This window comes from Mesoplodon bidens (assembly GCF_964165515.1).
Source record: "Mesoplodon bidens genome assembly, chromosome: 8".
Taxonomy (NCBI): Eukaryota; Metazoa; Chordata; class Mammalia; order Artiodactyla; family Ziphiidae; genus Mesoplodon; species Mesoplodon bidens.
In genome coordinates, this window is record NC_138165.1 from 38712924 (window position 1) to 38736663 (window position 23740).

General features: G+C 34.8%; 1 protein-coding gene across 19 annotated transcripts in view; it reads left to right on the forward strand.

Moving 5' to 3' along the window:
• BAZ2B (bromodomain adjacent to zinc finger domain 2B) overlaps positions 1 to 23740 on the forward strand; it is a 385073-nt gene that overhangs the window by 355721 nt on the left and 5612 nt on the right. For 13 of the 19 annotated variants that reach the window (XM_081243239.1, XM_081243227.1, XM_081243238.1 and 10 more), the window contains 9 exons: positions 49 to 704; positions 1095 to 1368; positions 1545 to 1700; positions 2081 to 2241; positions 6730 to 7040; positions 7427 to 7562; positions 12353 to 12499; positions 20214 to 20476; positions 20738 to 20881. In XM_081243239.1, the coding sequence (XP_081099365.1) occupies positions 49 to 704; positions 1095 to 1368; positions 1545 to 1700; positions 2081 to 2241; positions 6730 to 7040; positions 7427 to 7562; positions 12353 to 12499; positions 20214 to 20476; positions 20738 to 20881 (2248 nt within the window). The remainder of the gene's footprint in view (positions 1 to 48; positions 705 to 1094; positions 1369 to 1544; positions 1701 to 2080; positions 2242 to 6729; positions 7041 to 7426; positions 7563 to 12352; positions 12500 to 20213; positions 20477 to 20737; positions 20882 to 23740) is intronic. The other 6 variants (XM_081243230.1, XM_081243234.1, XM_081243245.1 and 3 more) reach the window with 3 other exon arrangements.

Sequence of the window (23740 nt, forward strand, 5' to 3'; positions counted from 1 at the left end):
GGTTTGATCTGGAGTAACTGATCTTTATAATGCTTTTCAATTTTTTAGGACTAGAAGAAATTGCAAAAGAAAGAGAAAAACTAAAAAAGGCAGAAAGTATCCAGATCAAAGAAGAAATATTTGAGACTTCTGAGGACACTTTAAACTGTTCAAATCCAAATCACTGTGAGCAAAAGGAAGATACTAAAGAAAAAGATAACACAAATCTGTTTCTTCAGAAACCTGGTTCATTTTCAAAATTAAGCAAGCTTTTAGAAGTAGCTAAGATGCCTCCTGAGTCAGATGTAATAACCCCCAAACCAAACAGTAGTGCAAATGGGTGCACATTGTCTTATCAGAACAGTGGAAAACATTCATTGGGCGGCATTCAATCAACAGCAACACAAAGCAGCGTAGAAAAGACAGACTCTAATAATCTGTTCAATACCAGTTCAGGTGGTCCAGGCAAGTTCTATAGTCCTCTCCCCAATGACCAGTTGTTAAAAACACTGACTGAAAAAAATAGACAGTGGTTTAGCCTTTTGCCAAGGACACCTTGTGATGACACATCACTTACCCATGCAGGTATGTCAACTGCTTCTTTAGTGACCACTCAGTCTCAGCCACCATCTAAGTCACCTTCGCCTGCCCCAGCTCCTCTTCTTGGATCATCTTCTACTCAGAATCCTGTTGGCCTAAATCCATTTGCTTTATCACCTCTTCAGGTTAGTGCTGCTAATTGTAACTCATTTTTATGTTGCTTTATTTAATTTTTGACCCCATAAAGATTTTCTCTCAAGGGAAATCAGTTGAATATTTATAATATTATCTCCACCATGGTTTGAAAATTGAAGAGTCAGAATTGCTATCACCAAGCTTCATCAGAACTACTGATGTCTAAGTCAAAGCCTTCTTTAATTACTTTTTAACTTATTACTGTTGCATTATATCTAAAAAGAAATTACTTGGGGAGCAAATGAAATGACATTTGCCTCTAATTGTGATAAGTGAAAAAATATTTTTTTCTGAATTTTATAAATAATTTCTGGTTCTAAACACTTTTCCTAACTTCTTAGATTGTTTTACTTTTAAAATGTTTTGGTTTTTTTTTGCAGGTGAAAAGTGGAGTATCTATGGTGGGACTCCCGTTTTGTGGGTGGCCCACCGGTGTGCTTACTTCCAGTAATCCATTTACATCACCTTTACCTACTCTGGGATCAGGGTTGGGATTATCAGAAGGAAATAGTAATTCATTCTTGATTCCTAACGTTGCTTCAAGTAAAAGTGAATCTCCAGTACCACAGAATGAAAAAGTCTCTTCAACTCAACCTGTAGCTGTTGAAGTAGCAAAACCAGTAGATTTTCCTAATCCAAAACCTATTCCAGAAGGTAGGTACACTGAGATGGTTTATAGCCACTTACTTTATTTTATTGTTATAGCTTCCTGCATTATAACCGAATCTTTGATGGTTTTCTACATAGTTATAAGTCTTCTGATTTGCATTGTGCCATTAGTTTATATTCAAAATATTTGTAAAAAGATCTACATATTTATGTTAACTTAGAAATGCAGTTTGGTTGGTGGAGAATTATTGACCCAGAGGACCTAAAAGCTTTGCTCAAAGTGCTCCATCTCAGAGGAATAAGAGAAAAGGCGTTACAAAAACAAATTCAGAAACACTTGGATTATATTACTCAAGCTTGCATCAAGAATAAGGATGGTATGTACCTAAAAGAGACTTCTGCTCTCTTGCTTAGTTATGAGAATTAGTTCTTTTATCTTAAAACATATTTTAGTATATCCTAATTCTTAATTTATTACTAATATGCATTTTTTTCTATTTTGTTCAACAAACAGTAACTCTTTACATTTCTTAAATAGGTATTACTTTCTTATAATTTCTCACAACCTGCAGACATATTGTTTTGTTTCTTAAAAAAGAATATTCCTACTTTTAAGAGTAATCTGCCTGTGTATGCACAAGTACATTTGTGTGTGTTAAGTTACACATATATGTTATCCCTGGAACCCTATTCACTTTTTAGAAGAAATCATTGAGGGATAAAGTGGATTTTAAAATTAATTTCTTTTCAAATATAGTTGCTATTATTGAATTAAATGAACATGAAGAAAACCAGGTAACTCGAGATATTGTGGAGAACTGGTCAGTAGAAGAACAAGCAATGGAAACGGATTTGAGTATTCTTCAACAGGTAGAAGATCTAGAAAGGAGAGTTGCATCAGCAAGTTTGCAAGTGAAGGTAAAATTGATTGGAATGAAATCTGTTTTTAGGATGATGGAAGGTAACTATTATTTGTTGTATACCTGATATGTGCCAGTTACTCTGCTAAATGTTTTCACTTTATCTCATTTAATTCTCAAAATGATCCTGAATTAATTTCCCCCATCTTACAGGTAAGGAACAAGACTCAAAGTAAGTAACCTGCCAGTGGTAATATAGTAAGCTAAGTGTGTATTCATCCAATTCTATCTGACTCCAGAACCTGTGTTCTTTTTACCAAATCTTGCTGCCTCCTTAATGGTATTCAAAAGTGTCATTTCTAGTTTTACCCAAGATAAATATAATGCTCTATCAAATTCCTACTATACTGTTTCATATAGAGGAACCTCCTTGCATCAAGCTATGTTGTATGTCAAAATTTCACTCTATATAATTTAAAATTGGAGAATATAGATATATCCAAATATACACAGTATCATTATACACATACCCACACATGCTACATATATATGTAAATTTTAAATTTATTTATCTACTGGGCATTACCATGTCACAACATTATCATGATCGGACTGGCTTCCAATGGACAGGCAAAAGAAAAGCTTTACCTTAGTGCAAGAATTTTTAGTTTTGGTAGGAGGGGTATAAAGTCTTCTCAGTTGATAATAAGGTGATGTCTCCGAGAATAAATGGATGGATGATGAATAAGTATGAGACACCTGAAAAGGTTTAGAAAATGTAGTATCCATGTAATTTGATTTGCTATTTTATGTTTTATTCAGAATGAGAAACTTATGCCATAATACTGTCCTATGGCATTTGGAAACTTTTGAAGTTCTCCAAAAAATGTCACTTTTCAGAGCTAACAACATATCCCTTTCTTGCTGCAAACATAATTACCAACTTTGGGAAACAAAATTTATCATTTGTTGACTCTATTTTGCTAGCAAACTATATCTTCCTCCTAGTACTATAATACAGTATAAAAATGCCTCATTTATTTGGCATCTTCAACAAATGAAGTCTTCCACACAAGTTAATTTTCTAGAGAAATGAAAATTATTCCATTTAGCACCATAATTTTTTAACATGTTTGTCAGATCGCTTATGTTATGCATTACACTGCCTTCTTAAATTGAGAATAATGAGTTTGATTTAAATTATCTTGGTGACACAGGATCATTAGTGCGAAGACCAATTTTTAGATAATGATTACCTCAGGAAATGTGAAGAGGTTTTGCCCCTACATTAAATGGTCCTAGTGTGCTTTGCTTTTAAACGACTGTGTCTGCTTTCTATAGTCTGTTTCTGTCTTCTCTCATGGTCAGTTGCTACTACTTGCTGGTTTAAATTTGGTTGGTTCTCCTGGCCCAATTTTCCCCCAACTTCCTCCACCTAATTTGCCAGTTGGAATTGGCTATTGGTTGGGAAAACATATCACCAAGATTTTTTTTTTTAAGATTTAATTTTATTTATTTTTGGCTGAGTTGGATCTTCATTGCTACACGCGGGCTTCTCATTGCAGTGACTTCTCTTGTTGCAGAGCACAGGCTCTAGGTGCGTGGGCTTCAGTAGTTGTGGCACACAGGCTCAGTAGTTGTGGCACATAGGCTTAGTTGCTCTGCAGCATGTGGGATCTTCCCGGACCAGGGCTCGAACCCGTGTCCCCTGCATTGGCAGGTGGATTATTATCCACTGTGCCACCAGGGAAGTCCCAAGCTTTTTTAAGTTAAGTATAAAGTCAGGGTGTGGGCCTGAAACATTTTCCTGGAGCCATACTCATATTTTCCTGCATTAACCTTATCACATTACTGGCTGCTTAGACAATTTTGGCTGTGTTCTAAGTATATAAGAAAAGTAGAATTTGTTTTTTAAGTGAAATGTTTTAATATTCTGTTATTAAGGTATTACTAAATTATTCTGTATTATTCTGAAAAATGAATTATATTGTTCTTGAAGAGTCTAAAAAGACAAATGATGAAAATAACCACAAGACATTATTTTAACATCTATAGAAGATTTAATGTTTTTTTTTTTTTTTTAAGAAAATAGAGTTATATGTTTAACGTGGGGAACTAGCCATTGTGAAGACACATCACACAGGTGGCCTGTGGGACTTACTTAGGTGCATTCATTTATATTTTTAATATTGCCTATAATTTGGACATTATTACTTTGTAGGAAAATCTGCAAGTCTCTTGTCCTAGTTCTGTTGTTGAGAGTATACAAAAAACCTAATTACTCTTCCAGCTCCTCTAAAGATAGCTCCTGTGTCTCTTTCTAAGTTTTCTCTTTTACAAGCTAATTAATTCCTTCAACCATTAGTCCTGTGAAATTGTTTCCATGTACAGGATTCTCTTCTGTATAAACACAAGTGTTAATATCCTTCTTAAAATGTTGTATCCATAACTGTACATAGCGCTGTCTGAATGTGTTCATGGGACTTTTACTTTCCTTAATCCAGCACTATACTTCCATTAATGCTGTTTGAATTTTGTACCAGCTTTTTAGCATCCACATCATACTCTTGCTTCACTGAGTATATGCTATGAAAAAACAAACTTTGGCCCTCTTTTAAAGAGCTTTTAAGCGAGTTCTATCACATATAGTATTCAATATTTCTGTGATTAGTTGCTTAAACTTCAAACCTAAAATTTACATTTATCATTGTTTTATTTTTATCAATTTCATGTGGGTACATTTTTCAGCATATGGAACTATTTTTATCTTAGTCCTGTTATACAGAATACTAAATTTTCTTCCTAGTTTTAAATTATCTGCAGATTTAATAACAATCAACCAAGTTACTCATAAGTGTATTAACAGGACAAACCAAGTACAGAGCCTTTTGGACATTGGAACTGGGGACCTTTTCTGAGGTGACACAAGTTCTGTCAATCACCATTTTTTGGAAGCACTTTTCAACCCTCTAGATTTCTTTAATCTAGTCTTCATTTTTTGTCTTGTTACTTGCCTTGCAGACATCAAGATATGCTATGTTTACAGGGTTCTCTTGATTTAGCAATTTTAGTACCCTTTTCAAAATATGGGAATGAGGTTCATTTGGCATGATGTACCTAATGCACTTACATGTACTATTCATAATTCCATCCTTACTTCACAAATATAAATGATCTACTGAATTAAAGAGGAATTGATCCTAATATACAAGATAAAATAATGATCTCTAAAAAGATTTAATAAAAAGAATAATGTTCATTCTGTTTTTCATTTAATATGCATTTACTAAGCCCCTATTCCACATCAGACAGTAGGCACCACAAAATTGGATAAAATGTGGTTTCTGCTGTCAGAAAGCTTGTCATCTAATAGGGAGATAAGTCATATATACATCTCCACAGAATCTGTTAACTGATCCTAGAGGAGTACAGAGTCATACATGAATTTAGAAAAAGAATACATAACTTCTGATGGAGACATGGGAGAGATCAGGGAACATTTCATGTAGAATTCGAGATGGAACTTGAGAAGGTGAGTCAGCTTTTGACAAGGAATGCCATACTAGGAAGAGGGAACAGCCTGAGCAGAGCACCAGGATCCAGAAGTTTAGGGCATGTTTGTGGAGTTGCAAGTTGTGGAATTTGCAGTGTAGGATGTGTGAACGGGAACGTGAGAGGAAGAGGCAGATGGAGGTACTTGAATGTCATGATAAAAATATGGACTTTGTTAAACAGTAGGGAAACTTTGAAGGATTTTGAGGTAGAAGATCAATAAAAGCAAGCTGAGTTATAAGATCATTCACTTATTCAATCAACATGTGTGTATTGAGTGCCTACTATTTGCTTTCACTGTGCTGGAGATAAAATGAGTAAAAGCAGACGTGGTCCCTGCCATCATGGAATTTAGAGGTAAAAAGATGTGAATCAAATAATCACAATAGCAAAAAATTGCGAGTACCACAAGGCTATGGCGTATTATATGGTCCTTTGTGGGCTTGTAATATGGAGACTTACCTGCTAAAGTAGGTCAGAGAAGGATTCCCTGAGGACTTTTAAAATGAGAGCTGCAGGATGAGTGGAGTTAACCAGGTTAAGAGCAACAGGGAAAGGCTCTACAGACAAATATAACAGCTCACACAAACTCCTACGGCTGAAGGAAAAATGGTAAGTGTTGTACAGACCCCTGTACGGAAGAGTGGTAGAAGGAATGGAAATGGAAAGGAAGAGCTAAATTCAGAGACCACTGAGAGATTTCTGTTGAAATGAATAAGCATGTAGTCTAAAGTCTCTCAGAATACTTTGCTGATTTTCATTATACCTTTCATAATATCAAAAGTTATTAAATTTTCCTCTTCAAACTTCTCACAACTGTTTCTTTTAATTTTTTATTCTTGTTTCTACCTAGCATTAGGAAACACAAGATAAAAACTTTTAGTAAAGATCCTTAAGATCTGCCGGTGTCTGCTGCTGTATTTTAAGTAAAGGTAATTCACCCCGCAGGCATTTTAAGAGGAAACCATAATAACATTATTCTTTTGATATATAGGGTTGGATGTGTCCAGAGCCTGCATCAGAAAGGGAGGACTTGGTATATTTTGAACATAAGTCATTTTCTAAATTGTGCAAGGAGCATGATGGAGAATTTACTGGCGAAGAAGAAAGCAGTGCACATGCACTGGAACGGAAGAGTGACAACCCCCTAGATATAGCTGTAACCAGGCTGGCTGATTTGGAGCGGAACATTGAAAGAAGGTATCTGAAGAGCCCCTTAAGTACCACCATTCAGATCAAACTGGATAATGTGGGCACAGTTACTGTCCCTGCTCCTGCACCATCCGTTAGTGGTGATGGTGACGGGTAGGTTATTGAGATTAACTTGAAAAATTATTGTGCTTCTTTGCTAATTGGAGCCTATTTTCTATTGCCTGTTATCTATGTATCTTCTTGTATGTCTGTGATCCATATGGATCATGCTATTTGCATGGTGCTTTGTAAAAACATTTTTTTGTTGTTATGTGCGTTGATAATCCTGCAAAGTGATCTTACATTTACCTGGTTGTGACTAAGCTTTGAGGCACGTAGCCACAGTCTATGCACTACATCAAATTTAGTTGCTTAAACCTTATACTTATTGGCTGTTACATGTTTTTGTCATTGCTTGGCTTTCAGTGTGATGATTGTTTCACATTCAGTAACCATAAATGTGGATGTGACCTACTTAATTTTTCTATATTTCAATGCAGAATTGAAGAGGATATTGCTCCAGGGCTCAGGGTATGGAGAAGGGCATTATCAGAAGCTCGCAGTGCTGCACAGGTAGCTCTGTGCATTCAGCAATTACAGAAATCAGTAGCATGGGAAAAATCAATTATGAAAGTTGTAAGTGTTTTTATTTAAGAAATACTATAATTTACTTTGTCCTATTTTTTCCAATCTTCAGATATTTCTTAATTATGCATTACTTATTGTCAAAATAATGTATGCTGTACTTGAGAATTTCCTTAATTCTTAAATACTGTATAGTTTGATACTTGCCTCCTTATTTTGAGCTTTTTGAAGGAACCTACCAAATGTTATCTTTGGTTTTTTAAAATCTTGTTTTTCTCTCCTTTGAATATTGTTTATAACTGACTGAAGTTGTCTTCTCCATTCTGTCAACATAATAGTTGTTAATCTGAATGTTTTGAAGGCCCTTTCAATCTTGTAAACACTCCAGTTGCTAACATTACCTGCTAAGTACGTTCACTTAATTTCTAAAATATCTTTATATTTGTATCAATTTTCTTTTCTTAATGCCAGAAATACTTAGCTAAGTAAATACAGAATAAGCAGAGAGCTCTTCCTTTATGCACCGATATCATGTTTTGGGTTGGCCAAAAAATTGCCTTCGGCTTTTAAGTAAAAATAAAAGATACATTATACAAATATATATACAAATATACTTTTTTGTATACAAGTATACAAATATACTTTTCATTTTCACCAAGAACTTTATTGAACAGTGTATTCACCCTTTTGTTCCACTATCTTCTACCATTTTTCAGGCAACTTCATAATTCCATCTTCCCAAAACTTTTTATCTTTTTGAGCAAAGAACTGATCCAGGTGCCTTTTACAGTCTTCCAGGGAATTAAAATTTTTTCCATTAAGAGAATTTTGTAAAGCCTAAATAAATGGAAATCCAAAGGTGTAATGTCTGGTGAATAAGCTGGATGAATCAGAGCTTCCCAGCTAAGCTGTAACAGTTTTTGCCTGGTCATCAAAGAAACATGCAGTCTTGCATTATCCTGATGGAAGTTTATGCATTTTCTGTTGACTAATTCTGGACACTTTTTGTTGAGTGCTGCTTTCAGTTGGTCTAATTGGGAGCAGTACTTGTTGGAATTAATCATTTGGTTTTCTGGAAGGAGCTCATAATAGAGGACTCCCTTCCAATCCCACCATATACTGGCCTTTGGTGTGGTTGGTGGTGTTTCATTTCGCTTGCCCCATGATCTCTTCCATTCCACATTATTGTACAGCATCCACCTTTCATCACCCGTCACACTTTGTTTTAAAAATGGAACATTTTCATTATGTTTAAGCAGAGAATCGCATGAGGAAATACAGTCAAGAAGGGTTTTTTTGCTTAATTTATGTGGAACTCAAACATCAAAGCGATTGACATAATCAAGCCGGTGTAAATGATTTTCAGCGCTTGATTTGGATATTTTGAGTATGTTGGCTATCTCCCGCATGGTATAACGTTGATTGTTCTCAATTAATGTCTTGATTTGATCGCTGTCAACTTCAACTGGTCTACCCACAACCGTGGAGCATCATCCAGTGAGAAATTTCCAGCATGAAACTTCGCAGACCACTTTTGATGTGGTCAGTCAGTCACAGCACCTTCTCCATACACTGCACAAATCTTTTTTTTGCATTTTGGTTGCGTTTTTACCTTTCTTGAAATAATAAAGCATAATATGCCGAAAATGTTGCCTTTTTTCTTCCATCTTCAGTATTAAAATGGCTACACAAAAATTCACCAATTTTGTTAAGTCTTTTTTAAATGCACGCTGATATAGGTGTCACATACAATCTAACAAAATTGTTTTGAATGAACTTACAGACAACTGAGTGTTACTAGAGCCATCTTGCGGAAAAAAAGCGAACGAACCTTTTGGCCAACCCAATATTTGGATATAGTTGGTATTGAGTAGATCTTTTAGTCTTTCCTCTAACAGTTAAAAATGTTTTTTCGCCTTTTTTGTTCAAGCCCAGTTAGTTATCATGTAGTGGCCTCTACTTTGTATTAGGCAACAAATGCTATATGTTCAAAATAAAAGCTATATTTCTTATATTTTCCAGAAAGAGATTTATTTTAAATCATGTCCGTGTCCCTTTTGCCTCTTTTGTATCATATACAGAAATATCTATTATATGTAGACTTTTATGAATTACTTTAACAGTTGCTTTTGAATTACAGGTTAGCTTTAAAATTCAAACATTTGAGATTTGTTTTCATGATGACTAAGGGTAAAATTCCTATTTTAAATAATCTTCCCCAAAGAAAAGTGAATCTTAAATAATTTAGCATTCTCTCCTTCCTTTTTGCCTCTATACTTAGACTACTCAATACTTTATTCATTCTATACGAATAAATTTGCTTTCTTCTATGGTTTTTTTCAGTTCTTTCTAAAATGTCCATGGAATAATGAATCTGCAGTTTTCACAATATGCTCACATTTAGGTCTTTCCCCGTATAGATTAGAATTTACTATAAGTTTTAAGGCATTGTTCAGGTCATCTGGTAGCATTTTTACCAGGTAAAAATAATTTTTCTTCTAAAAATTATCATTAAAACCAGTTTTAAAGTTACCTTAGACAAATATATTTGGTGAATTGTAGGCTATAATGATTAAAAAAAGATTCAATTCCTATATCAGAATGAAATTTGTACAGTTACTTTTCTCATCTACACCAAAACAATCATCACAATGTAGGCAGTTTTGTTATAACCTATACACAGTAACCCAAAACTTGTACCAAAATCTACCTTTATATTAGTATACTTACTTTCTGCAATCTAAAGCTTTATTTCAGGTTTTGTAAACTTCTTTTCCATTGTTATTAATAAATTAATACACATTCATCATATTTAACTCCATCTCATAATTTTTATTTCTTTTTTAAATGTTTAATAATACATTATTTGCTATAAAACTACTTTGAAAAGAAGGCAGTTTCTTATTCAAAGATTAATGAGCACTTGGTAACCTTTAATTAGAAATGTAACAAAACCTATAATAATCCTCATAAGAAGTCCTAAAAAGAATGTTAAAGTGCTCAATATCTTTAGAAATATCCTCTTTACCAGAAACCATGCTTACTAGGAAAGAAGGAGCTGCCATGATTTGCCTCCAGATACTTCTCAGCCCACAATATGTTTTCTGTTGTTAATGTTAAGCAATTGGCAACATCCACTGTTTTTTTTTTTACTGTGGTAGCAAAGGAGTTAAAACCAAATATTACTACATTTGCTTTAACATATTGTGAGCTATTACTGTGGATTTTCAAAAATGTTATGAACTTGATACCTGCCACCCTTTCTTAATAAGTATCAGAAAATAATTTTATTTTTAAATCATAAATGTGAGATGTAAGACAGGCTTCATAGTATTTTTAGCTATTGTAGAAAACAATGAGAATTTACTTAATGTTCATGAATCTGATTTTTAAATTTTATTGTTATAGGGATTGAAATATAACCTTCGAAATGTTATTTCTCAATGAGTATTTTTATAATAGAAGTTTTAAAGAAATAACTCAAATTTGGAGAAATAACACCATATTAAGGTATTTAGTGATGTGGTTATCAGGAAAGGTCATAAAATAAATACTTACTGTTGGGATATTAAACTCTACTGCTTTTGCTCTTAGTACACATACCAGTTTTAGTATTACATGTATATTACATATATTTGATAGATATTTGTTAAGGTGAATAGCATGTATCTGCAGTTTTGATAAGATTCTTAAGCTATCATTGGTGTACGTATTGAGTTATGAAAGACTATTTTAGACATTCCCAGATTAAGATTTAATGTTTTATTGAAATTAAACAAATTAAGTTTGAACAATTAAGCTTTGTTTTTAAGAGTATATAAATACATAACTTAAAATTAGTACAAATTATTTATAATTTAAATGTTTTAATTATTTTTAATTGAAATATAGTTGATGTACAATATTATATTAGTAATGTTTTCATTTTTTGGAATATTGATTACAGGACATTGTCTACTGTGACTGAAATAAAAACTAAATGTCAAAATATAATGTTAGTACTTACCATTTTTTAAAGCCATCTTTAAAGTTTTACCTGTCTAATCTTCCTTCTTTCCCTTTGTGAAACTTGTTATACAGAATATGTGTGCATGGGGAAAAAAAATCTCTTTATAGACTTTAAAGTTCTTAATGGTATTAGAAGTTTTTCAGCAGAGAAGAAACAATTTTATTTTTAGTCCTAGAAAATAACTTATGACTTCTAAATTCTTTTATTTAATTTATTGTATCTATTTCTTTTTCCCTTAGAAATCATTTTGTAGGATCCATTTTCTACATTTGTGACACATGTTTGATTTGGGTTGATTTCCAAAGTTTCCTGATTTGGACATAGTCAAAATACAGTGACATCTTATTATTATTATTTATAATTCTGTTACTAATACAAGTTCCTAATTTTGATCTTAAAAATTACTCTAACTCTTACTTATTTCTTTCTCAGGATATCATGAGGATGCTAAGATAAGCAAACAATGAAATATATTAAAAAATTAAAACACCATGTATTAAAGCTATTCATTGCTTTATGTGCTCTAATGTCATGTTAATTATTTTGTATGTTAATGTGTACATGCTTCTGAAGTGTGTGCAGGCATTCAACCTCTAGCTTTGTTTTTTGCAGTGTACCTGAAATGTGCATTTACCCCAACTGAACTGCTCACCCCATCATGTGGTCCATATCTGTGTAACGAGAGATACATAGATGTGTATGGCTACTGTATATTTGTTAGCAAGCGGAATGTTCATTACTAATATAAATTAGGAATTAATGGTGTGTTTAATATCCCAAAAACTATTATTTGTAGCAGTGTTAATTTTAAATGATTTTCCATGTATTATAGTACTGCCAGATCTGTCGAAAGGGAGATAATGAAGAACTGCTCCTCCTTTGCGATGGCTGTGACAAAGGCTGTCATACATACTGTCATAGACCCAAGATTACAACTATACCAGATGGGGACTGGTTTTGTCCAGCTTGCATTGCTAAGGTAAGACTGATCTAAAACTAAATTTTTTTTATTGAAGTATAGTTGATTTACAATATTGTGTTAGTTTCGGGTATGCAACAGATTGATTCAGTTATATATTTTTTTCAGATTCTTTTCCATTATAGGTTATTACAAGATTTTGAATAGAGTTCCTTGTGCTCTACAGTAAATCCTTGTTACTTATCTATTTTATGTGTAGTAGTTTGTATCTGTGAATCCCATACTCCTAATTTATCCTCCCACCACCCCCACCACCACCTTTCCCCTTTGGTAACCATAAGTTTGTTTTCTAGGTCTATGAGTCTGTTTCTGTTTTGTATATAGATTCATTTGTATTATTTTTTAGATTGCACATATAAGTGATATGATATTTGTCTTTCTCTGTCTAACTTACTTCGCTTAGTATCATAATCTCTAGGTCCATCCATGTTGTTGCAAATGACAATATTTCATTCTTTTTTATGGCTGAGTAATAGTCCATTGTATATGTGTACCACATCTTCTTAAACCAATTGTCTGTTGATGGGTACTTGGGTTGTTTCCATGTCTTGGCTATTGTAAATAGGGCTGTTATGAACATTATGGGTGCATGTATCTTTTCAAATTAAGAGTTTTCATCTTTTCTAGGTATATGCCCAGGAGTGGGATTCCTGGATCATATGGAAGCTCTATTTTTAATTTTTTTTTTTTTTTTTTTTTTTTGCGGTACACGGGCCTCTCACTGTTGTGGCCTCTCCCGTTGTGGAGCACAGGCTCCGGATGCGCAGGCTCAGCGGCCATGGCTCACGGGCCCAGCCACTCCACGGCATGTGGGATCTTCCCGGACCGGGGCATGAACCCGTGTCCCCTGCATCGGCAGGTGGACTCCCAACCACTGCGCCACCAGGGGGCCCTATTTTTAATTTTTTAAGGAACCTTCATACTGTTTTCCATACAGGCTGCACCAATTTACATTCCCACCAACAGTGTACTAGGGTTCTCTTTTCTCAACACCCTCTCCAGCACTTATTATTTGTAGACTTTTTGATGATAGCCATTCTGACTGGTGTGAGGTGATACCTCATTGTGGTTTTGATGTACATTTCTCTAATACTTAGTAACACTTAACGCTGAGCATCTTTTCACATGCCTGTTGGCCAGCTGTATGTCTTGTTTAGAGAAATATCTATTTAGGTCTTCCACCCATTTTTCGATTGGGTTGATTGTGTTTTTGATATTGAGTTGTATGAGCTGTTTGTGTATTTTGGTTATTAACCCCTTGTCAGTTGCATCATTTGCAAATATTTTCTCCCAGTCTGGTAGGTTGTCTTTTTGCTTTGTTGGTTTCCTTTGCTGTGGAAAAGCCTTTAAGTTTGATTAGGTCCCATTTATTTTTGCTTTTATTTCTTTTGCCTTGGAAAAGTGCTCTAAGAAAATATTGCTACAATTTATGTCCAAGAATGTTTTGCCTGTGTTCTCTTCTAGGACTTTTATGTCTTATGTTTAGGTCTTTAAATTATTTTGAGTTTATTTTTATATTTGGTGTGAGAGTGTGAGGGAATGTTCTGATTTCACTGATTTAGCAGTCCAGCTTTTCCAACATCACTTGCTGAAGAGACTGTTTTTTCTCCATTGTATATTCTTACTGCTTTTGTTGTAGATTAATTGACTGCAGGTGTGCGGGTTTATTTCTGGGTTCTCTATTCTGTTTCATTGATCTATGTGTCTGTTTCTGCCCAATACCACACTGTTTTGATTAGTGTAGCTTTGTAGTAGTGTCTGAAGTCTGGAAGGGTTATGCCTCCAACTTTGTTCTTTTTCCTAAGGATTACTTTGGCAATTCTGGGTCTTTTGTGGCTCCATATAAATTTCAGTATTTTTAAGTAGTATTATTACTTAAAACTTTTTAATTGCCAGATCAAAATGAAGAGTTTTATGGGGATTTTTTTTTTGAGATATAACTCGTATACTGTAAAATTCGTTTTAAAGTGTGCAATTCAGTGGTTTTTAAGTTGTACAACCATCACCACTATCAAATTCCAGAACATCTCCATGATCCCCAAAAGTATGCCTGTACGCATTATCATCCACTCCCCATTCCCCTTCTCCTCTCAGCCTTTGGCAACCATTAATCTATTTTCTATCTCTGTGGGTTTGCCTATTCTTGTCATTACATATACATCAAATCATACAATATGTGGCCTTTTTCTTTCACTTAGCACAATATTTTCAAGGTTCATCTGTGTTCTAGCACTTCATCTTTAAAGTCAAATGATATTTCATTATATGGACAGACTACATTTTGTTTATCTGTTCAGCTGATGGACATTTGGGTTGTTTCTACATTTTGGCTTTTATGAATAATGCTGCTATGAACAGTCATACTCAAGTTTTTGTATGAATATATGTTTTCAATTTTTCTGTAATATACCTAAGAGTAGAATTGCTAGGTCATATGGTAATAAGCATATGTATTTTAAGTCACTTTCCAGTCACATATAAATTGGAAACCTGTGAATTCTAATACTAATTGTTTAAAGAGTAGCACTATGATAAAGTAGAAAGAAATGGGTCTTAGAGTTATAAAGTAAGGAGTAAGAAGTGTGAAAGGGTTAGAATGTATTGAGGGCCAGACTCTTCGTTAGGTTTTCCCTATCTCGGCCACTGTCTTCCATGTTTAATCTCTTGACGTAGTTACTACCAGTAACTACCACCACTTCATAAACTCAGTTCCAAGCATCCATCTCACCACTGCCTCCTTTCTTTCCTGTTCACTCCCTCTAGCACTCTAACTCCAATAATTCTCTTTTTTAAATTAATTTATTTATTTTTGGCTGTGTTGGGTCTTTGTTGCTGCACGCGGGCTTTCTCTAGTTGCAGCGAGCGTGGGCTGCTCTTCGTCGTGGTGCACGGTCTTCTCATTGCAATGGCTTCTTGTTGTGGAGCACGGGCTCTAGGCACGTGGGCTTCAGTAGTTGTGGCTCACGGGCTCTAGAGCGCAGGCTCAGTAGTTGCCCCAGGCTTAGTTGCTCTGCGGCATGTGGGATCTTCCCGGACCAGGGCTCGAACCCGTGTCCCCTGCACTGGCAGGCGGATTCTTAACCACTGAGCCACTAGGGAAGCCCCTCCAATAATTCTTTGATATCATCAGGACCTTCAATTCATTTATCTTAAGACCTTTTCACTGTCCCTCTCCCCATTCATGTCCTCTCTTTCCTCCTATAATCACCGCATCCACCCTTAGCTCCTGTGCCTCTCTCTCACTTGGTAAAACCATCATTCTGGTTAATCCAACTCTATGACTTCTCCAGCACCTATATATTCAGATACAGAGGTATCTTGAATGTAGCTGGAGAAAACACCCAGCCCTTTAAATTTAAGCCCAAGAGGGCCTTTAGTGGTGGCTGATAATTTACTGTCTCCTCCATCCTCATCCTCAGCTGATGACCTTACTCCCATTTCACTATGATAATGGAAGCCATCAGAAGAAAATATCACAAGCATCCACCACCACACCTACCATCTTTCCTATATCTGGGCTCTCATACTCTACCTTCCCTCCTGTTGCCATGAACTGCTTGTGTGCCCCTAACTAAGCCAATAACCCCACTTGTGCTTCAGATCCCATCCCCTCTCACCTCCTTAGGAGAATGGCTCCAGCAGTTCTGTCTTCTCCTGCATCATCAGTTTTTCCTTCTACACTGGGTTCTTTCTTATCAGCCTACTAACATGCTACTATTTCTCCCATCTTACAAAAGCTAAACAAAAATCCTCTTTTGGCCTCACTTCTTCCTTGATCCACTTCCCCCATTTCTCCCCTTCCCTTTACTGGAAAGTTTTCTGTTCTGGTTCTTTCTGATTTCTCTCCTCTGATTCACTCTTAAACTCACTCCAGTCATATTTTCATATCCACAGCTTCTCCAAAATTTCTCTTACTATGCCCACAAATGACTTCCACATTGCTCGGTCCAGTGATCAGTGCTTAGATCTCATCTAACCCATCACTTACATTTGATAGAATGGAACTTCCCCTCCTCCTTGAAACCCTATTTTCACTTGTCTTCTAGGATACCATACTTACCTGATTTTCTTCTTGCTTTTGCTCCTTTTCAGTCTCCTTTGCTGGTTTTTCTCACCTCCCAGATCTTTAAATATGGAGTGCTTTCTTAGCTTCAACGTTATATCTGTAAAATGGAATCATATCTGCTTTGCGGGGATTTGTAAAGATCAAATATTGTCGTGTGTTTGAAGATTTTTATGACTTTAAAATTCTGTGATATATTTTTTGAGGGGGATATATTTATATTAATACCTTATTATATTTTAGGCTATATTTTACAAAATAGCAGAGGTCTCACATGGCACCATATTCACTAATAATTGCTTTTTTATTTCTCATTACTTGATCATTTTTGTTATATATAGTTAAATGTAGTTTAATAATAATCTTCCCTGGTGGTACATAACTTATCTTTTAACTTCATAAATGTCAAGTTATAGAAAGTGTCTCTAATACTTTATGAATTACTAACAAATCAGTGTTTTAATTCTTGGGGGTATCATCTGGTAGGCTATAGAAGGTTTTGTTTTCTGTAAATTTGCTTAAATTAGAATTCTGGCTATCTATCATTTCAGGAGTGAACTAGAAGATGTGAGGTGTATGATCTCATCTAAACCCTTCTATGTAAATGCAGCTTTCTAAGCCTCTGCTTTCTTGTTTTTTAAATGTGGTGGATTAGGTGTTATGTTTCTTACAGCAATAAAAAATGTTATAAACATTGGATTTTGGTAAAGATTTTTAAAGTTAAGGTTTTAAAAATATCTTTCCAGTAATTCAATTATTTACAGATATTTATATTATACATCTTGCTCTCAAATAGCTATTTCTACATACGTCATTGTGACTTTTTATTCTGTGTATATGTGTGTTTTCATGCCAATATATATACATACACTATGTATATATATTAAAGATAGGTATATATACTTTCTCTCAGGATCACAGAATCAAAAAACTTGCATGTGTGTATATATACATATTTATACACACACACACACACACACACACACACACAAGAAATTTTAAATTCCAGTGCCTACAAAAGCCAAATAACACAAAAGAGTTGGGACTGCAGCAAACAGGAAAGTCAAGCCATGGCCCTATTTATATGTGACAGACATTGCTCAACTCCAGCCATCAGGTAGACATGTGGGCCCAGTGTTCCAGGATCTACCAGTATTTCAAGATTATGGACTTTTATGCATGCCCTCCCAAATGTTAAATGTTGGCAACAAATTCAGGATTTTTACAAGCATTATGAGCCAAACAACAACACATTCTGTGGGCTGTTTACAGCCTCTGAGCCACTAGTTCACAACTTCTGATATATAGATATACAAGCATAACAGAAATGAGCCCTTGTATGTGTAATCTGATAGGTTCGGCATAAGATATCCTGAAGTTCCTCTTTGGATTTGGGCTCTAATAAGATAGAAAGGGTGGGGAAGGGGGACTTTTCTGTCCAAGAACAAAGTCATCAGTAACAGAGCAACTGTGTAAAAGCTTGCTTTTAAAAGTGTATGTGCATGATCTAATGAGGTAAGCTGATAAACATCATTTATAAAAGAAAGAGAGAGGCTTCATTGTCTTTTTAAAACATCATGAAAGTTTTTATTTCTGTGGATTTAAATTTCATGTTTTCTTACTATGAGTATTAATTTGTTAGAATATGATCCCAATTATTGGGATCCATAACATCTTATGGAAAAACTCGAATGAACTTTTTGGCCAACCCAATAGTATTTTCATTCAAATAGGAACTAGAAATTTTGACCCATTATGCATGAAATTTTGTTCTTTTTAAGTAACACAATTACTCAATCTAACTTAATTTAATCTTCATTAAATAGACATTTTCCTAATGAATTAAGCATTCTCTTTCTCTTTTTTTATGATTTCAGAGTGCTAAAATCTCAGTGTAATATAAAAACTCAAAATAATCAGATTTTAGTGAATTACAATTAATAAACTAAATGGAGAAGAGACTTAGTAAAACATTTTAATTATTCCAGTTAGTTTCAAGGGGTAGTGATTCTTTCATATGGTATGTGGAAGATGTTAGATTTATGGTTTGTTTTATTATTTTAGTCAATTAAAATATCTCTTTAACTATACTTTTAACCTACCAATAGAGAAACAAATAATTTTAATTGCTTGATTAAAAGCAATTAAAAAAAATAATGCTAGAAGAGGTCCTGAAATCCTCAAAGAAATTGGTATGAAATACTCCAGAGAAACGTTTTTCAGCCAAATTCATTTCAAGGATACATCCAACTTTATATTACAGCTGATAGATATCTGACCCTAAGTCTTAAGTCTAAGATTTCTTAATAGTCTGGGTAAGAGAGGAAATAATTTGCTAAAAGAGGATAAACACTGTTCTGGAAAATTAAAACAAAAAACATACATTACAGGGTCTTTGCACTGATATTCTTCTATGATCTGATATATTTATTGTAATATTGTAAAATCTGAAAATACAGATTTATTTCACTATTTCTAGATTGAGGGGTGTGGTGGGCACCTATTGTTACATCAGTGTGCTGCCTGTACATTGTATTTAGATTGAGTAAGGCCATGTTGAGTTTTTTTGAAGTTTTTTTTTTTTTTTTCCGTGTAATTTTAGAGCCAGAGTGACCATACCAATTGTGTGGCTTATCTTTCTTATTTTACAGGTGAGAAAACAGGGACTCACAGATATTTTTGTACAAAGTTCCATAGCTAGTTACTGACAGAGCCATAGCTGGAAATCATATTCTTTGATTCCAAATATAATCTCCTTTATACTATTTCTTTATTGTTTTCCTCAAAAACAGACTTTTTTTTTTTCCCTCTTCCTTCACCTCTGCTTTGTTCACACCTGGTAACCACAAGTTTGTGGAACTCTATTCTTATAGAAAATGCTTTTTTTCTTTATCTAGAAAGAAATATCAATCTCCAGTAGATCTGATCATTTACAAAGGACTTTTTCTCTATTGGACACTTCATGAGCTATTTTCCTTGTTTTGGCCTAGCTTCTTAATTATCTCTTCAATTTTCTTATTAATAAGATCTATATTTTTGTTTATATTCAACCTTTGTTCTTAATTATACTGTGCTCCAAAAGATAGTATTTTGTATCTTTAAACTCATTCAGTTAGTGACCTAGACCAGGGGTCCCCAACCCCCAGGCCTCAGACCGTTACCTTGGTGGCCTGTTAGGAACCAGGCCGCACTGCAGGAGATGAGTGGCAGGGAGCGAGCGAAGCTTCATCTGCCACTCCCCAATCCTCCCCATTGCTCGCATCACCGCCTGAACCATCCCCCTGTCCATGGAAAAATTTTCTTACGTGAAACTGGTCCCTGGTGCCAAAAAGGTTGGGGTCCACTGACCTAGATTAAAGAAATACTGCTGATAAGTTCTATAGTTCCGAAGATGGATTACCACGAGATCAACATCTTCAGATTTTAAGAATTCCTAAAATAAATTTTTCATGCTTTATTAGATTTTTGCCTCATATTATGGGAGAACAAATTCATAGATCTCTCTTGAAAATAATAAAATGATCAACCTTCGAGATCAGAGATAATATTCTTTTTGTTGGCCCTGTTAGGCTTTCCTAACTTAAAATAATAAAAGGCCTGTAGACAGTTATTTTTCTTATACCTCATTTCCTTTTTTTTTTTTAATTAAAGGCAAGTGGTCAAACTCTAAAAATCAAAAAACTTCATGTCAAAGGAAAAAAGACTGAGTCAAAAAAAGGCAAGAAAGTAACTTTAACAGGGGATACTGAAGATGAAGACTCTGTAACTACAAGTAGTTCATTAAAAAGAGGAATCAAAGACCTGAAAAAAAGAAAAATGGAGGAAAACACTTCTATTAATTTGTCAAAACAAGAAGGTTTTCCTTCTGTTAAGAAACCTAAAAGAGATGACTCCAAGGACCTAGCTCTTTGCAGGTATTATTTCAGTTTTCATGTACTGTATATTTGCAACTTCCTATTTTATTTGCTTAGAAATCTTCTACCATACTAAAGGCAACTTTTTGACAATTTGTGTAAGTAGGAAATGAAAGTCTATAGTATAAGTAAATATATTCTTTTATCTTTTTAAATAAATTAATTTGCATTTTTTACTTGAAAGATTATGAAAGGTAAATTTTTAATAAAAATAGATATTTCTAAAGCATAGATACTGATTTCAGACATTGTTTTGTTTAGTATGATCCTTACTGAAATGGAAACTCATGAGGATGCATGGCCTTTTCTACTTCCTGTAAACTTGAAATTTGTTCCTGGTTATAAGAAAGTTATTAAGAAGCCTATGGATTTTTCCACAATTAGAGAGAAATTAAGTAGTGGACAGTAAGTAAATCATTTCAGTTCAATATTTATTGAATGCTTGGTATATGCTGGGTACTTTTCTAGTGAGCCAAAAATACATTAACAGCAAAGACATAGGCTCTGCCTTTGGAGAGGGGTGTGTGTGTGTGTGCGTTTGGTCAGGGTAGTATAGTATGTAAGACAAATCAATTAAAATTATTTAAATAATTAAAAAACAGTGTGATAAAGCATTTTGACATTGGAAGGGCGCCAAACTCAGCCTGGAAGGTAAGGAAGAGTATCAAGAAAGCCTCCCAAAGTACATTACGTGTAAGCTAGAGCTTGTATTGTACATCAGTGGAATATTGACACTGTCTCATGTGGATTTAATAAAAATTGACTCTGTAATATTTTCAGATTATTACAATGTAGAGATAGAAGATCACTGGAAATTTTAACTATTAAAAGCTTTATTGTGAGTTGTTGGAGAATACTAAAAATGTGTTTATTAAATTTGGAAGAAAATTATTATTTGCTCCTCTCTACCATATTCTCTTTGTGATCCTATCCAAAGAACAAAATGACTTCTGGCCACAGTTAATGATCTTTGTTAGATTGCCTCAGACTTCTTGCCAGAGAGTAGCAGCTGTTAGATGTTGGCATTTAGTTGGTTCTGGACATTAGACACTGGTTCTAGACATTTTGGAGCCACAAGAATAAGGCTGTTCTCTTACAAAACAAGCCCACACAAAAGCATTCCATGTGTTAATGGCCAGGAGCTGTGCATTTCCCTTCTCCATTCTCCCTGTACCCTTTATTCCTGCATACCAGTTTACCTTAGTGTAGCCCATGCACATCACTTCAAGCAAGGTCATAAATAAGGAGAAAGAAGGAACTTTACATTTAAAAAAACTATAAAATATGTTTAATTGCATTATTATTATTATTATTATTATTATTATGTTCTTCCTAGATATTTTTTGGTGAAAATCACCGTAATTTAAACTCAGTTTAGAAGAGTTGAGTAGAACTTAACTCATAAAGATCAGTGTCTGTCTTACATGTATCAGATGATTTACAAGACTGACCAAATGACTAGTTTATTTCTCTGGAGGCTGAACTGTCAATCTTTTAAAGAATTATGTCTGTCCCATTTTATTATTTTTTAATTTCGAAAGGGACCTGCCTAAATTCCGAAAACATTAAAACTATTGGTTCTTTTTTTTTTTTTTTTTGCGGTACGCGGGCCTCTCAGTGTTGTGGCCTCTCCCATTGCGGAGCACAGGCTCCAGACGCGCAGGCTCAGCGGCCATGGCTCACGGTCCCAGTCGCTCTGTGGCATGTGGGATCTTCCCAGACCGGGGCACGAACCCGTGTCCCCTGCATCGGCAGGCAGATGCTCAACCACTGCGCCACCAGGGAAGCCCAAAACTATTGGTTCTTATATGATCCAAATAGCAAAAACTTCTGTCTATATATGAACTGGTTCTTTTGCTTTTGCTTTTTTTTTTTTAACATCTTTATTGGAGTATAATTGCTTTACAATGGTGTGTTAGTTTCTGCTTTATAACAAATTGAATCAGTTATACATATACATATGTTCCCATATCTCTTCTCTCTTGCATCTCCCTCCCTCCCACCCTCCCTATCCCACCCCTCTAGGTGGTCACAAACCACCTAGCTGATCTCCCTGTGCTATGCGGCTGCTTCCCACTAGCTATCTATTTTACGTTTGGTACTGTATATATGTCCATGCCACTCTCTCACTTTGTCACAGCTTACCCTTCCCCCTCCCCATATCCTCAAGTCCATGCTCTAGTAGGTCTGTGTCTTTATTCCTGTCTTACTCCTAGGTTCTTCATGACCTTTTTTTTTTTTTCTTAGATTCCATATATATGTGTTAGCATACGGTATTTGTTTTTCTCTTTCTGACTTACTTCACTCTGTATGACAGCCTCTAGGTCCATCCACCTCACTACAAATAACTCAATTTCGTTTCTTTTTATGGCTGAGTAATATTCCATTGTATGTATGTGCCACATCTTCTTTATCCATTCATCTGTTGATGGATACTTAGGTTGCTTCCATGTCCTGGCTATTGTAAATAGAGCTGCAATGAACATTTTTAACTTCCATAATTCGCTAGTTCCTGGATAGAGGATGAACCTAAACCTCAAAATAAATAGGCTTACACATTAACACAGAAGTACCAAAAGATCTGCAAAATCTAAGCTCCCTTTTGAGAATGAGCGCTGGTAAATGGAGGAGGTCACAGCAGAAGCAAGCAGAGAGAAGCAGTTCTTTATAATCCTGTTTGTGGTGCCAGGTGTGGGAGACAGAATTCAGAGAATTCAGACTCCTCTAACTTCGACTTATTTCATTAAACCCAAATCAATGAGCTGGAACCCAAACTCACAAACAGTATTTCAAATTTTAAACTAGAAACTTAGAGAACAGAGGGGAGGAAGTGCCTCCTTTAATGAGTCTTTCTGGGTTCCATCAGCTTCCCCCTCCTTCTGTTGTACTTATTTCATCTAGAATCTCGCCTAAAATTCTCTCCCGGATATTTCTCCCTAGTGCTAATCATTAACCTTTTCTTGTAGTAAGGAACAGTCTAAAGAGATAAATATTTCTCAAGGCAACTTTAAAATATTTTATAAAAATTATTCCCACACATGTTATATGATTGCATTTATGTGAAATGTCCAGAATAGGTAAATGTATAGAGACCAAAAGACAAGTTGATGGTTGCCACGGGCTGGGGATAGGAAGGAATAGAGAGTAAATGCTTAATGGATAGTTTCCTTTTGGGGTAATGACAGTGTTTTGGAACTAGGTAATGCAATGTTGTGAGTGTGCTAAATGCCTTAACTATCTACCTTAAATGGTTAGTATGATGTT